Below are 15,485 nucleotides of genomic sequence, written 5' to 3'. Positions count from 1 at the left end.
TATTTAATATCATGGAAAATTGTTCAAAATATAGTTCAATGACAAAAGCAACAGACAAAAGTGAACATATGTATAATTCAAATTTTGTTTTAAAATATATATAGGTATATAAACATACATATAAGGGCAGGAGACAGAAAAGAAATACTCCAAAACATTAAAAGCGGTAGTTTCACTTGGTGGTAAGATTATGAATAATCTTTTATTTTCTATTTTATACTGTTCTATAATCTAAATTTTCTACAATAATCAGGAAATACTTTTATAAACAGAAAAATAACCCAGTATTAACATTTAAGTGCTTTAGTATGTAGGTAGAGCTGAAACTTGGATATAAAATACAAGTGATAATTTATTAAAGTAAAAAATATATTACGCTTGCTTGTTGTAAAGCAAAAAGTTTATTGTTTTTTAATAATAATGTTTAACAAGTATATAGCAGTTTTTCTTTGAAAGTGTTTTTATGTATCTTATCACATTATTTTTAACTTTTTTCGCTTATGAAATTTACATACAGGAAAAATGCATAAAATCTATATGTATAGTTTAACACATAATTATAAAGAAAAACCATACATTTATCACCCACGTGAATAAAATACTCCTAAACAATAAAAAAAATATATATATATACACACACACATATATACATACGTTCAAGTTGAGAATCTAATTTGGCTAAGAATCTAATGTTAAAAATTGCCTTCAGTAGATCTTCTGAAAAATATTCACGTGTGGCCAAAGAGTAACCAAGAAACACTAACTTGAGAGGATCCAATATACCTAGAACAAGATTAAAAAAAAATTAAAATGTACAGCTGCTTCACATATACGTAATATATACTTTATTCAGGTAAAACCAGGTTTTAAAAAAATAATACAAACACAACCTTGACAAAATTAATCTATACTGTCACAAGTCCAGATAGTGGTAAAGTGGTTACCTCTGGGTGGGTGAAGAATGGGAATGAGGGCCGGGGAGAAGGGTACTATGCTAATATTCTATTTCTTGATCTGGGTACTGATTCCTTGGCTGATTCAATTTGTATAAATTCACATACTATATATATACTAAGGATATGTACACATTTCTGTGTTATTATTATACTTCCATTAAAAGTCTTTAAAACTGCCTTGAAAAGAGAAAGACTGAAAACAAAGGGTCAGTGGAGTATGTAAAAATAAGTGATCCCAGTCTCTATATACTGATAATATCGCTCAGAATGTGTGCAGAATCTTTCTAAGCACTTTACAAATATGAACTCATTTAAACCTCACTTCAGTGTAAAGTAGGAATGATTATTATCTCCGTTTTATAAACTGAGTGTACTGAAGCACAGAGAAGTTTAATGACTTGCCCCAAGTCACATGGTTAGCAAGTGGAGGGTGAGATTTAACTTGGAGAGTCCCTGGAGTCTGCACCACGGTCTGGTGCTACTCTCTAGGGCTCTCAGACCCCCAGGCTGGGTACAGACGTATATGAAGCTCAGGTCTCACTCAGTACCTCCTCCCTTACCTGTCAGCCAGCAACACGGTAAGTGACTCAGAGATAAGGCTTGAGGTTATTTACCGGATTTGCTTCATCCAAGAGATATTTTCTTTTTTTTTCTTTTTTTAATTTTTATTGAAGTATAGTTGATTTACAATGTTGTGTTAGTTTCTGGTATACAGCAAAGTGATTCAGTTATACATATACATATATATATTCTCTTTTTCATACTCCTTTCCATTATGATTTATTACAGGACATTGAATATAGTTCCCTGTGGTATACAGTAGGAACTTGTTTATCTACTTTACATATAGCATCAATTGTTTGTATCTGCTAATCCTAAACTCCTAATTTATCCCTCCCCCACCCCCTTTCCCCTTTGGTAACCATAAGTTTGTCTTCTATGTCATGAGTCTGTTTCCATTTAGTCAATAAGTTCGTTTGTATCATATTGTAGATTCCACATATAAGTGATATCTATCATACGATATTTGTCTTTCTCTCCCAAGAGACATTTCTGATGAGAGGGAAGGGGTCCTCTAAAATGTGCTATTAGCAGCAATGTTCTTACAAAGGACAAAAAAAGATGTTAAATCTTTTCAATGTTTTGCTGAGTTCATTTAATAAAGCAGGATCAAGTCACAAACAAGGTTAATAGCGATGATCTCCACCAGCAAAATTGATGTCAAAACTAATATTTATTCAAAATAAAGTATTATTCCATTAGAATTTTGCTTATACAGGTCTCCAAGAATTTTCCAAACATTTTCCCAGTAAGTCTTAAAAAAAAATCAAAGCGGTACTTCTCAAACTCTCATCTCTTATATCCTTTATTTGAAGAAAAAAAAAAAAGAATGTATTTTCATTTCCTTCTGATTGTTGACACACAACTGAACAACCAGGAGAGCACATTCAAAGTCTCATCTTTCAGTTTCAAGTCTCATCTTTCTATATATAGTTGTATCACTAAAAGGGGGTATATATGAATGCCACACATGTATACACCCATACATGAATAAACACATACATATCAGTCCCATTTTGTCTATTAGAGACACACAAAACTAGACATGGTTAGACACTATCTAGCATATAGACCCCACAAAAATGTAGCAAAGCCCATGAGCATCATACTGACATAATTAATATATTTATACTGGTCTCACACAGCCTACCTAGAGGTCTACAAGCCTAGAGAAACAATTCCTGCCCTAATATAGAGCCTAACACCTTATGCTGGACGTGGAAGCTCCCAGGTAAGTATTTGTTGCTTGGATGACAGAATAGGAATTTCTTACTCTCCAGGCAGAGCAAAAGCTCTGCGGAAGCTGGTCTCTGGCTGTCTCTCCAACCTCTTCTCCTACCAACTCAGTCTCCCGCATTCCACTCCTGCCACACTGAATCTGCTGTTCCCGAAAGAAACCAGGCATGTTCTCACCTCAGGGCCTTTTGCACTTGCTTTTCTTTACCCTGGGATTCTCTTCCCCACCTATGGACATGAGTCAACCTCTCTTTTTTTTTTTTTTTTCACATCTTTACCGGAGTATAATTGCTTTACAATGTTGTTAGTTTCTGCTGTACTACAAAGTGAATCAACCATATGTATACAAATATCCCCATATCCCCTCCCTCTTGAGCTTCCCTCCCACCTTCCCTATCCCACCCCTCTAGGTCATCACAAAGCACCAAGCTGATCGTGATGCAGCAGCTTCCCACTAGCTATCTATTTTACATTTGATAGTGTATATATGTCAATGCTGCTCTCTCACTATGTCCTAGCCTCCTCTAACCGCCCCACCCCGTGCCCTCAAGTCCATTCTCTGCACCTGTGCCTTTATTCCTGCCCTGCCACTAGGTTCATCAGTACCGCTTTTTTAAATTCCATATATATGAATTAGCGTACGGTATTTGTTTTTCTCTTTCTGACTTACTTCACTCTGTATGACAGACTCTAGGTCCATCCACTTCACTACAGATAACTCAGTTTCGTTCCTTTTTATGGCTGAGTAATATTCTATTGTATATATGTGCCACATCTTCTTTATCCATTCCTCTGTCGATGGACATTTAAGTTGCTTCCATGTCCTGGCTACTGTAAATAGTGCTGCAATGAACACTGTGATAAATGACTCTTTTTGAATTATGATTTTCTCAGGGTATATGCCCAGTAGTGGGATTGCTGGGTCATATGGTAGTTCTATGGTTAGTTTTTCAAGGAACCTCCATAGTGTTCTCCATAGTGGCTATATCAATTTGCACTCCCACCAACAGTGCAGGAGGGTTCCCTTTTCTCCACACCCTCTCTGGCATTTATTGTTTCTAGATTTTTTGATGATGATTGTTTAGATTTTTTTTTTTTTTTTTTTTGGCGGTACGTGGGCCTCTCACTACTGTGGCCTCTCCCGTTGCGGAGCGCAGGCTCTGGACGCGCAGGCTCAGTGACCATGGCTCATGGGCCCAGCCGCTCTGCAGCATGTGGGATCTTCCCAGATTGGGGCACAAACCCATGTCCCCTGCATTGGCAGGCAGACTCTCAACCACTGCGCCACCAGGGAAGCCCTGTTTAGATTTTTTGACACATCATCCTGAATGGTGTCTCACTTCATTCAATCCATGGTCAATGACACCTCCTCGCTCCATCCAGCCCACCTCACTATCCTCCATCGTACACACCTACCCTGCTCTAGTGGTCTTAAAATACTTATCACCATTTCACCTTATGTATTTGTTTATTGTCTATGCCAGTTTCACCCCATCAGAAAGTAAAATCAACAATGGTAGAGTCTACCTGTTTTTATTCTCTCCTATATCTCCAGTGACTAAAGACTGCCTGACAATAAGTACTTGGTGAATGTTGACTGAAAGAGCAGTAACTACTGAGCCAGACATTTCACTTCTAAAACACACTATATTGACAAGTGAGACATGTGGGTCTGAGAAGAGAAGCAGCATTAAAACCTTTTTCTTTAAGGCCAAACAGAAAGAAATACAATTCAGGACCAAAATAAAGAATGAAAAGAAAAAAATAATTTCCTGCCTCCGCTACCCTCACGTACTGCTTCTGCTAAGGCCAACAGTAGGAAGGAGTATTTCTACTCCACTTTTTTCTGGCACTGAAACACTATTTAGACTTTTTAAAGAGACACATAATAATCAGCACCAGAGCAGCAACCTTTCTGACAATTAATAAACATCTACATAGGACCTTAAGAAATATTTATTTTCTATTTAAAAAATGAACAAACTTTTAAAATTGACAACAATCAAATGTTATATGTCTCCAGAAATGATACAAATATCAGGTATACAGCACCACATAAAGGCATTTTTTGCTGAAAATGTTTAATCTGAATCTAATCAAGCATCTATAACTAACTTCCAGTTTACTAGGAGCACAGGAGATGGAGGAGCAAGTTAAAAGCAAGCACTCAGACAAATGCAGAATGTGGCACAACCCACAATAAATGGCCAACCTCTATTGCAAAAAATAAACATCAAGAAAAAAAAAGATTAGGAGAAAGTGACATAACAACTCAACGTTGGTTTCTTTAAAAAATTTATCAAAGAAAATTTGGTGACAATTGGGAAATTTTTATTATGGACTGAGTAGGTAGAAGGTGGTACTTGTTCACTTTCTTAAGTGTGGTACTGGTATTGTGCTTACATAGAAGAATGTCCTTATAACCTGAAGTATTTAGGGCTGACACTTCAAGTGGTTCATCATACACACACACACACACACACACACACACACACACACACACACACCACACACAGCAAATGTGGCAAAATGTTAATCATTATTCAAAAGCTACATTGTGGGTATACAGTATACAGATGTTTGTTACATTGTTCTTTCAATTTTACTGTGTATTTGAAAACTTAGGGACATCCCTGGTGGAGCAGTGGGTAAGAATCCACCTGACAGTGCAGGGGACACAGGTTCAAGCCCTGGTCCGGGAAGATCCCACATGCTGCGGAGCACCTAAGCCCATGCACCACAACTACTGAGCCTGTGCTCTAGAGCCCGTGAGCCACAACTACTGAGCCCATATGCCACAACTACTGAAGCCTACCAGCCACAACTACTGAGCCCACATGCTGCAACTACTAAAGCCCCCGCACCTAGAGCCCATGCTCCTCAACAAGAGAAGCCACCGCCATGAGAAGCCCGTGCACCACAACTAAGAGTAGCCCCTGCTCGCCACAACTAGAGAAAGCCCGCACGCAGCAACAAAGACCCAACACAGCCAAAAATAAATAAAAAATAAATAAATTTATTTAAAAAAAAAAGAAAACTTAGATAACAAAAAATCTTTCTCTTAAGTCAATGCAGAGCAAAAAACAAACAAACAACAAAAAACAAAAACCAGAGAATATTCTAGACCATAAGATACCAAAGAGATAACTTAACGGAATGAGTGAACCTTGATCGAATCCTGGGTCCAAAATAACCACTCTAAATAAGGTACTTTGAGAATGAGAGAGATTTAAAAATGGATTGTGTATTAGGTATTAGGGGACTATTAATATTCTTAGGTGTGATTAACAGGATTGTGGTGATGTAGGAGATCATTATTCTTAGGAGGTGTATGCCTAAGCAATTAGGGGTAAAGAGTCACAGTGCCTACAACTTACTTTGAAATGGCTTAGAAAAAAAACAAGAGAGCAAGAGAAACAAACAGTAAAGCAAATATGGTAAAATGTGAACCACTGAATCTAACCAGTGAGTTTATAGGTGCTACTTGTTCAATTCTTTCACTTTTTAATGTAATTTTGACATTTTTCATAATAAAAAAGTTTAAAAAATGGATCCAAAATATTTTTTGAAGGTATAAAACTCATGGCTATTATCACTATCCTTTAAAAAGGAATATGTATTAGAGTAGCAGCAACAGTATCCTCCAACCTCCTCATCAATGTATTACCAAACAATATACCTACTTAAGTAAGAATTAAGGTGTTGAAGGCAAGTTCCGAAAAATTCATCCCTTTGAGGTGGATCATAGTTCAGGGCGCTGAACGGAAGAATAATAGCAAGGATTGCAAAAGGATGAATCTGTAAAAATAGAACAAAAAAGTTATTGCTTCAACTTCAGCAAAACAAAACAAAATTTAGCCTAATTATTATCTTAAGCAGAAGTCTTTATCTAACATGCCTATAGTTAAATGAACATGCCCACAGTTAAATGACACATGTATCATTCTGTTTATTAAGTTTTCTACCTTGCTATAATTTATTTAATTCCACCACTAATTTCTAGTAACTCTAAATATTAATGCAGGAAAAATAAATCAGATAAGCTACAGATTGATTTTGTTTGGTATAAAATCCTGTTCCAGAATTCCTTAGTCATTAAAATGACAAGAAAATAGTGTCACTAATTTCCATGATATCAGCACATTTTATAGACTCATAATATAATGTAATTAAGGAAGTTTCTTAGTTTATAATAATCATAATTCATTTTTCTTTCTTTCCTTCTTTTTCTTTTTTATTCATTCAGCCAATACTTAATAACTGGCAGGCACTACAGACTTTTATTTTCACTTATTAGAAATAATGTCTTCTAAGTAAAAGCCATATCCTGATCTATATAATAGATTTTGTAAGTGACTGTCTTCTCACATAATCCAAAAAGCAGCATTTTACAAGTTCCAGAAATACATGTGTAAGACACACTGACAATTCAAGAATATTGAAGTCAGTGGAGATCTTATAATTGTCTCAGTTTTCACACTTATCTCACTCTTTTGAATAGTTTTTAAATAGTAAAAGTAACTATCACAGGATTATAGAAAACAAGAAAAAGAAAACAAAAATCATTCATCTTCTTTACCCTTGTACAACTATCATTTTAAGAATTTCCTTCTAGTCAATGAATTTTGACTGATCTTAACAATATTTGTAATACACCAAAAGATGACAGCTGATCTCCCCAAATCTGCACTGCTGGAGGAAGGGGTTTTAAGGGGAGGAACGACAAATTGCTGAACCAGAAACAAGAGCTTAATTTTTTTTTTTTGGCCACGCTCCGTGGCTTATGGGATCTTAGTTCCCTGACCAGGGATTGAACCCAGGCCCTCAGCAGTGAAAGTGCAGAGTCCTAACCACTGGACCACCAGGGAATTCCCACTAGAGCTTAATTTTTAAACTTCAAATTCCAATCAAGTTCTCAAAGTACTTATGATAAACATTTATTCTTCTAGAAGTTGACAACTATGTAAAACTAATGTGTAACAAACATTTCAATTTCACCTTTTCATTCTGCTGAAGGACCACTGAGGCTATCCTATCAAGTAGCGAAGTACTGAGGTAGTTAGTTCTAGAAATAAAAGATGCAATCCCTGCAACATTTATGTAATGAATTTCATCCATCAAACGCTGTAAGGTAACAACAGTTTCTTCAAGAAGTGAATCAGCAAACCAGTCTCCTTTTAGAGATTTAACTTCTTCCCATAACAGATTCAAACTGCTGCATTTTTGTAGTCTCTGACGACCGTAGTGATCTAATTTTTGAAGTAGTTTCAACTGTTTCCCAGGAGTATTATTCCGATACATGGGATCAAACTGAATACATCTTAAAACAGATGTGGCAAAACTATTCAGGTCATTTAGGTCACACTGTGGTAAAACTGCTTCAATTTGAGATATCCTCGCTTCGTCTAAGTGAGGAGAAGGAAGCATCGAAAGAGCACAAACCAGGAGGGAAATCTCACTAGGTATGACACTGACTTTCAAATAACTATAAAGAGGGAAAAATGAAAAGAACAAAATTAATACATCAGCAAAAAAACCAATACACATATAAATATTAAAATATGAATATATAATTACTATTACAATTAATAGGTGTGATAGGCTTAAAATATAAGTTAATTTAAGAAAGGTTGGATAAATTCAAAGATGACAGCCTCTTAAAGGATTACTAAGGGAAGCCTTAAGATGTTCTAAAGCACTGCCCCAATTTTTTATGCAAAAATAAAACCATAGTCCCTGACAAACAAAACGTCAGTGTCAGAACAATGTCTGCAGTGCTGCAGCTGGAGATGGAACTTGGACTGAATTTCTGATGTGACCTGTCAGGAGCTGGTATGACCTAGAACAGGCAAAGAGTGACCACTCAGTAATAGTGATTCCCTTCTTTCTTCTGCTACATAAGAAGCCCAGCTTTAAAAAAACAAAAACAGGATAACAGCGCATCCAATTGACCCCATTCTCCATTCCTCCTTTCCCAAACCCCTATGGTAAAAGCCCTACCACCAGGACAGCAGTTGTTAAAATACAAATTAAAAACTGGGAGCTTTTAAAGAATCTTTAGGGTTAGAAGTGTTGGAAGAGATAATCAAATATAAATTAAAACAAAACTGAGTTACTTTTAAAAATATTAAGTTAGCATATTAAAATAATGATAATGTTCAATGCTAGCAGGGGTGCATTGATACAGGATTTCTCATTCACTAACAGTAAACTTAAAAAGTTGGTGCAAACTTTCTGGAAAGTAATTTAGTAGTAGCTTAAGAACTTTAAAAGTAATCATATCATTTGACATGATCAATCTCTGTCTAGTAAACTAGCCTAAGAAAATAATCTAAAATGCAGGCAAAAATTTATGTTATGTTATTAATCATATTTTTTATGTGGCTAAAATTTGAAAACAGTCTACATACCCAATGATGGGGAATAGTTAAGAGAATTATGGTACAAATCATATGATGGGTAATATCCAATCACTAAAAACATTTACAAATAGTTTTAAATGATGTAGGAAAGTGCTGTTAAGGTTAAGTGCGGGGGTTGGAGAAGGAAGAATACAAAGCTGCACGTTCATGACTCTCAACTATGGAAAAAGAAAGCATATAGATATAGATACAGATATAAAATGTAAGTATATACCACAAGGAAATAAACCAAACTGTTGTTGACCGTAGATGAAAGGGCTTACAAATGATTTTTATTTTCTTCTTTATACTTTTCTCTGTTTTCAAAATGATTTTTTTTCACATCAGATGGGTCACATGTTGACATCATAACAGGTTTGAGGGAGGCACATCTCACACAATAGTGTGAACGCCCAATCATCATGCTTATGAAGTACAAAAGGATCTCAAAATTATTTTCATATAATATTTGGTCCATTGCCTGACACAAAGTAGGTACTCAATAAGTACTAAATGACTATTTTATTCTTATAACCACAAAAAGTTAATATACTATTTTATATAAAGAAAAGGAAGTCCCCAAGAGCTACATCTGTTTGCAGAATTGACCAAGGGATAGGAACTCTCAGTATTTGCCAATCTTGTGATACTTGTCTGAAAATAAACCCCCAACAGACACAAACCTGCCAACCTCCATTCATGTTTTTCCTTATGGTGGTTCCTCAACTTCCAAAACTTACATATGCAATTGTGTTTACAATACTACCACAAATCCACCACCAAGGCTAACATTAGAAAATAAAAAAATACCAAGTGTTGGTGAGGATATGGAGTAACAGGAATGCTCACATTTTGCTAGTGCTAATATAAACTGGCACAGTCACTTTAGAAAACTATTTGGAGTTCCCTGGTGGACTAGTGGTTAGGATTGCGGGCTTTCAGTACCGTGGCCCGGGTTCAACCCCTAGTCAGAGAACTGTTAAAAAAAGAAAAGAAAAAAAAAATAGAAAACTGTTTAGCAGGATCTACTGAAGATGAACATATGTATAACCTACAAACCAACAATCATACTCCTTGGTAAATATCCACAGAAATGCACACATATGTTCACTAAAAGATACATGTGAGAATACGTATCATAACAGGAATATTTACAATAGCCAAAAAGTGGAAATAAATACCTGTCAACATTAGAACAGACTAAAAAAAAATTGTTACATTCTTACTAGAGTATACAGCAAAAACATTATGAGGTAAACCTCATAAATAAAATATTAAACAAAAGAAGCCAGGCACTGAACAGGCAAAACTAATCTCTGCAGTAAAAGCAGGGATAGTAGCTAACCTGTGGAAGGAGGGGGAAGGAGGAAGGAGTAGGGTAATGTGGAGGGGATACGTATATTTTATGTAGATTATATTTCAATATATTTTTCTAAAAAGAACATATTATTCCAGCACATCAACTCCCTGGGTTCCCCAAATGGTTTCAGGAGCTATTTATACAAACGCTTATGTGAACTATTTTAATCAGATTGTGTTCTTTCACACACTCAACACTGAAGAGGGGGAAGGGTTAAAATTTTAAATTACAGAGATATGTAAGGGCTCTCGCTACTCAGAATTACTAAACTTGGACTTCCCTGGTGGTGCGGTGGTTAAGAATCCTCCTTCCAATGCAGGGGACACGGGTTCAATCCCTGGTCCAGGAACATCCCACATGCCACGGAGCAACTAAGCCCGTGCGCCACAACTACTGAGCCTGTGCTCTAGAGCCCGTGAGCCACAACTACTGAGCCCGCGTGCCACAACTACTGAAGCCCTCGCGCCTAGAGCCTGTGCTCTGCAACAAAAGAAGCCACGGCAATGAGAACCCCCACTCACTGCAACCAGAGAAAGCCCGCGCACATCAACGAAGTTCCAACGCAGTCAAAAATAAATAAATAATAATTTTTTTAAAAAAAACTTCTTAAAAAAAAAAGAATTACTAAACCTCAACACTGTCATATTTGCTTCAAGTTTTTTAATAAAGTAGATAAAAACATTACAGGTAAAGTGAAATCACCTGTGATGCTCCCACTCCTATCTTATTTTTCTGTAAGCATACCTGTAGGCAAACAGTATTTCGTAATTTAATCTTTTAAAAAAGATCATGCTGACCAAATAAGTAATGTTGCTGGGCCAGTTTATATCTAATTTAGAACATAAAATTCTTAATAGAGGCTTTGTGAAAGTTCATGTTAAATATGGAAAGGGTGAAGACACAATAGTCCTGTACTTAATCATCTTGATAAGAAAGTTATTTCTTTAAGAAAACAGTGAATCTTCTTATACCACATCTAACATGCAAAATTCTCATCTGATAAAGTGCTACCTCTTAGTCTTCAGTTCAAATCTCAACCATAGGGCTTCCCTGGTGGCACAGTGGTGAGAGTCTGCCTGCCGATGCAGGGGACATGGGTTCGTGCCCCGGTCCGGGAAGATCCCACATGTCGCGGAGCGGCTGGGCCCGTGAGCCATGGCCGCTGAGCCTGCGCGTTCGGAGCCTGTGCTCCGCAACAGGAGAAGCCACAACAGTGAGAGGCCCGCGTACCGCAAAAAAAAAAAAACAAAACCAAATCTTAAGCATAATGGATATCACCTTATTATAGTAAAAATCATTTTCAATTATATGTCACTCTTTCGATTACAGCATAGAGTCCCATGCCTGGTCTTTCAAAAATCACAGTAAGAAAGCAAACTAGTATGGAAAAATGGAGGGGAAAAAGGTTAATCTGCTTTTAATTTCATTCATTATTCTGATCCTTAAAATAAAAATTTTTAATGGAAAACTCCATTTTAGCATAATGCAAAGTCAATGGAAAACTGAATAACTTCTTAGTTGAAATATTAATGCTATATCCATAGAAATGCAGAAATTTTAAAATTATAAAGGGAAAATCTGTATGAAAACACTTTTTCACTAACATTACCCCCACATATTTTATTTTTAAAATTTCGAATTTAAAAACTTAGTATGCCTTAAAACAGGCAACTAAGCAGACTAAAGGCCCCCAAATGTGAGCACTCCCAAATGGAGTTTTGCCTTCTTCAGCAGCTCCAATCTTTTCATGGTTATTCCATCCCAGCAGGAAAGGAGAATGGCTTGGCTTTGTGTATTCACGACCTAGGGAACTCATCACCCCACTGACCTCATTTCCATTTCAAAATATATCAAGCACAAGCACTGGCAAAATGGGCATGGCGGGGAGATGAGTGTCTTTAACATTTTTAATAACCTACCCATTTCTGCTTTCAAAACTTCGAACAACTCTGGGCTTCCCTCGTGGCGCAGTGGTTGAGAGTCCGCCTGCCGATGCAGAGGACACGGGTTCGTGACCCCGTCCGGGAAGATCTCACATGCCACAGAGTGGCTGGGCCCGTGAGCCATGGCCACTGAGCCTGCGCGTCCGGAGCCTGTGCTCCGCAACGGGACAGGCCACAACAGTGAGAGGCCCGCGTACCGCAAAAAAAAAAAAAAAAAAAAAAAAAAACTTCCAACAACTCTATACATAAAGAAAACAAACAGTGAAATAAAGAAATAAAAAAAACAATAGCGAAAGACTTAAACACATCTATTTTAATCTTACCTAAGCAGCAATTCTCTGAGTTTCACAAAAAGCTCTTTACTTTGAAAATGTAGAAAAATCAATGCTTGAGTTATCCTCAATAACTCTACTGGTTTATAGTTATCCAAATGTTTATACAGAATTGAAGCAATTCTAAAAAGAATGATAAAACATGTATTATAACCAGTTCATTCATGTACTTTTATTAAACTTTTACTGAGGAGCTGTTTCATGCCAGACATGCTCTGTGCTGGAGAAACAGCAATGAATGACACAAGGTTTTCTGTTCTTGAAGAACTGTCTCAAGATGATGACAGAAATGTAAAACTGATTTAATTTTCTTCCTTAAATCCACTGGTCCTCTAACGGAGATGCTTAAAAGCAATGGGAAATGCGAAGAGACAATAAGTTGGAAGAATTAGGGCAGAAGGAATATCTTTTAAAGGAATATATAATATTATGATAATGAAAAGATAAATATACACAAACTGAACCATGTATTTTTGTCTCTTCTTAAATGTCAAGTTAACAAAAAAGGCAATATATGGCAGTATGATTTCAAGGTAACAACTGTAGTGTGAAACAATTCAAGTTCATATAGATGTTAACTGTTCTGCATCCTTTTAAAGTCAGTTCTGCTCTATGCTCTCCACTTTCCTAGATTATATCCTCTGCAGCAAATGAAATGAAATATGCTATAAACTATTTAAAAATCTCTATTTTGAAAAATAAATTATTTAGAAAATAAACAATGACTTAAATGTTGATTCCGTAGTTCTTCAAAACCAAGATTACAGGAAAAAAAACTAAGTTTTTTTCTCAAAAAAAAAATAGTAACTTATGACTGTCAACTAAACTTAACACCATGAATTTCAGAAAAGATTACTTTTTAATCAGACGTGAATTTCTGCTTTCCATCTCTTCCATGGCTCCCATCACTGCCAGGGCTTGCTGGCTAGTCAACTCCTCTGACATCAATAACATGGTTGATTTAAGCCTAGAAGCAAAGAAAAATATTTTTATGTTGAAAAACTGATGATTAGCTTACAAATTTTTTTAAAAAATAAGTTCTTAGGTAAGAAATAGAAAATAATAGAAAGAAAAACTGAATTCAATATATAATTCTAATTTTCTCCCCACATAACTGGGGATAATACAAAATACTATTAAATAAAGAAAAATACATTGTTTTCTTCAAAGTAATTAAGGCCTCATTATAATCCTAAACTATCTCTTGAAAAATACAGATAAAATGTTTTTAAATTAATTGGTTAATTAATAATTCTAACATTGTAAACCTTAGCTAGAGAGCTAAGGAACTTTAGCTAGAGAGCTAAGGAACTAACAATTGATATTCCAACTCTACCCCAATTTTTTAAAACTGAATAAGATCTGACCACGAAGTCAATATACCTGCATATTAACAGAAATCTTATATACTAACTACTTACGATAACATTATAAACTGAAAATTTACAAAGATGGTCCATTTTGAAACCATCCAAAGTAATCCAGTAATAAAAGTATATAAGTGTGTCTTTTAGAATAATCTAGAAGGCAAGCCTAAAAATGAAGTCTAAAGAAAGATACATTTTCTATTCATCCTACATAGTTCCACACCATCCTTTTCACCAACCTTATCAAACATTTCAAACCCAGCTTCTCCCCATAGCTTTTCCCAACCATTTTAGTCCACGTTTTTCTCACTTTTCTGTCTGCCCACAGCAGTTACTATCTATATCACTAATTTTAGTAGTTACTCATAAACTATGTTGAAGTGTCATGCTATTTACATATTTCAATTACGTATTTCTGCACTCTCAAGTGGAATAAAAATTCCTTGAAGGCAGGGACTCAATTAAATTCAACTTTTGTACTGCCTTGGCATAAAAGATTTTAACAGTGCATGGTGACAAAAAAAGAGAAAGATTCCAATAAAAATTTTTTAATAATCATCTTGTTTCCATGTTGATAGTCTCTTAAAATGTACCCTTAAATTTCTTCATATAATTCAAAGGACTCTTAAAAATAAAACTCTCCATGAAGTCTTTGCTAACAGAAATGAGGCAGATACCTCTATTACGTAACTCCTGGACCCCTGCTCAACTGAATCTATGAATCAAACTTATTTGTTTGCTCATATCTAGTAATCATGTATTAATTTAATATTTGCTCATCTTTATAGCCCAAATATTTCTATCTACATCAAATCTGACAAAATAGACAGAGAGAATGGACTTGAGGACACAGGGAGAGGGAAGGGTAAGCTGGGACGAAGTGAGAGAGTGGCATGGACATGTATACACTTCCAAATGTAAAATAGATAGCTAGTGGGAAGCAGCTGCATAGCACAGGGAGATCAGCTCAGTGCTTTGTGTCCACCTAGAGGGGTGGGATAGGGAGGGGGGGAGAGAGACACAAGAGGAAGGAGATATGGGGATATATGTATATGCATAGTTGATTCACTTTGTTATACAGCAGAAACTAACACACCATTGTAAAGCAATTATACTCCAATAAAGATGTTAAAAAAAAAAATCTGGCAAAACTGGAAATTCTTAAAAGATAGGAATCAGACCAAAATCACTCAAACCTGACAATGGGAACATATACCAATGTGCATAATAAATGCTTTTGATGGTGAATTTGAAGACACCAAAGCATAAAATGGTCCATCGTTAGGACTACTATAATTCTGAATATTCCACACTCTGTACTGGGGGTGG

General features: G+C 35.9%; 1 protein-coding gene and 1 non-coding gene across 3 annotated transcripts in view; both read right to left on the bottom strand.

Moving 5' to 3' along the window:
- FASTKD1 (FAST kinase domains 1) overlaps positions 1–15,485 on the bottom strand; it is a 33,758-nt gene that overhangs the window by 5,947 nt on the left and 12,326 nt on the right. For both annotated transcript variants that reach the window (XM_060016624.1, XM_060016625.1), the window contains 5 exons: positions 13,646–13,756; positions 12,781–12,912; positions 7,752–8,238; positions 6,437–6,551; positions 655–783 (listed from right to left, as the gene is read on the bottom strand). In XM_060016624.1, the coding sequence (XP_059872607.1) occupies positions 655–783; positions 6,437–6,551; positions 7,752–8,238; positions 12,781–12,912; positions 13,646–13,756 (974 nt within the window). The remainder of the gene's footprint in view (positions 1–654; positions 784–6,436; positions 6,552–7,751; positions 8,239–12,780; positions 12,913–13,645; positions 13,757–15,485) is intronic.
- Positions 9,497–9,599, bottom strand: LOC132428821 (small nucleolar RNA U13). The gene has a single exon (XR_009520214.1). It is a non-coding gene; the product is annotated as a small nucleolar RNA U13 (small nucleolar RNA).

The sequence above is a fragment of the Delphinus delphis genome, chromosome 7 (assembly GCF_949987515.2).
Source record: "Delphinus delphis chromosome 7, mDelDel1.2, whole genome shotgun sequence".
Taxonomy (NCBI): Eukaryota; Metazoa; Chordata; class Mammalia; order Artiodactyla; family Delphinidae; genus Delphinus; species Delphinus delphis.
The sequence above is the reverse complement of the archived record's forward strand: the minus strand, read 5'-3'. Positions and strand labels throughout refer to the sequence as shown.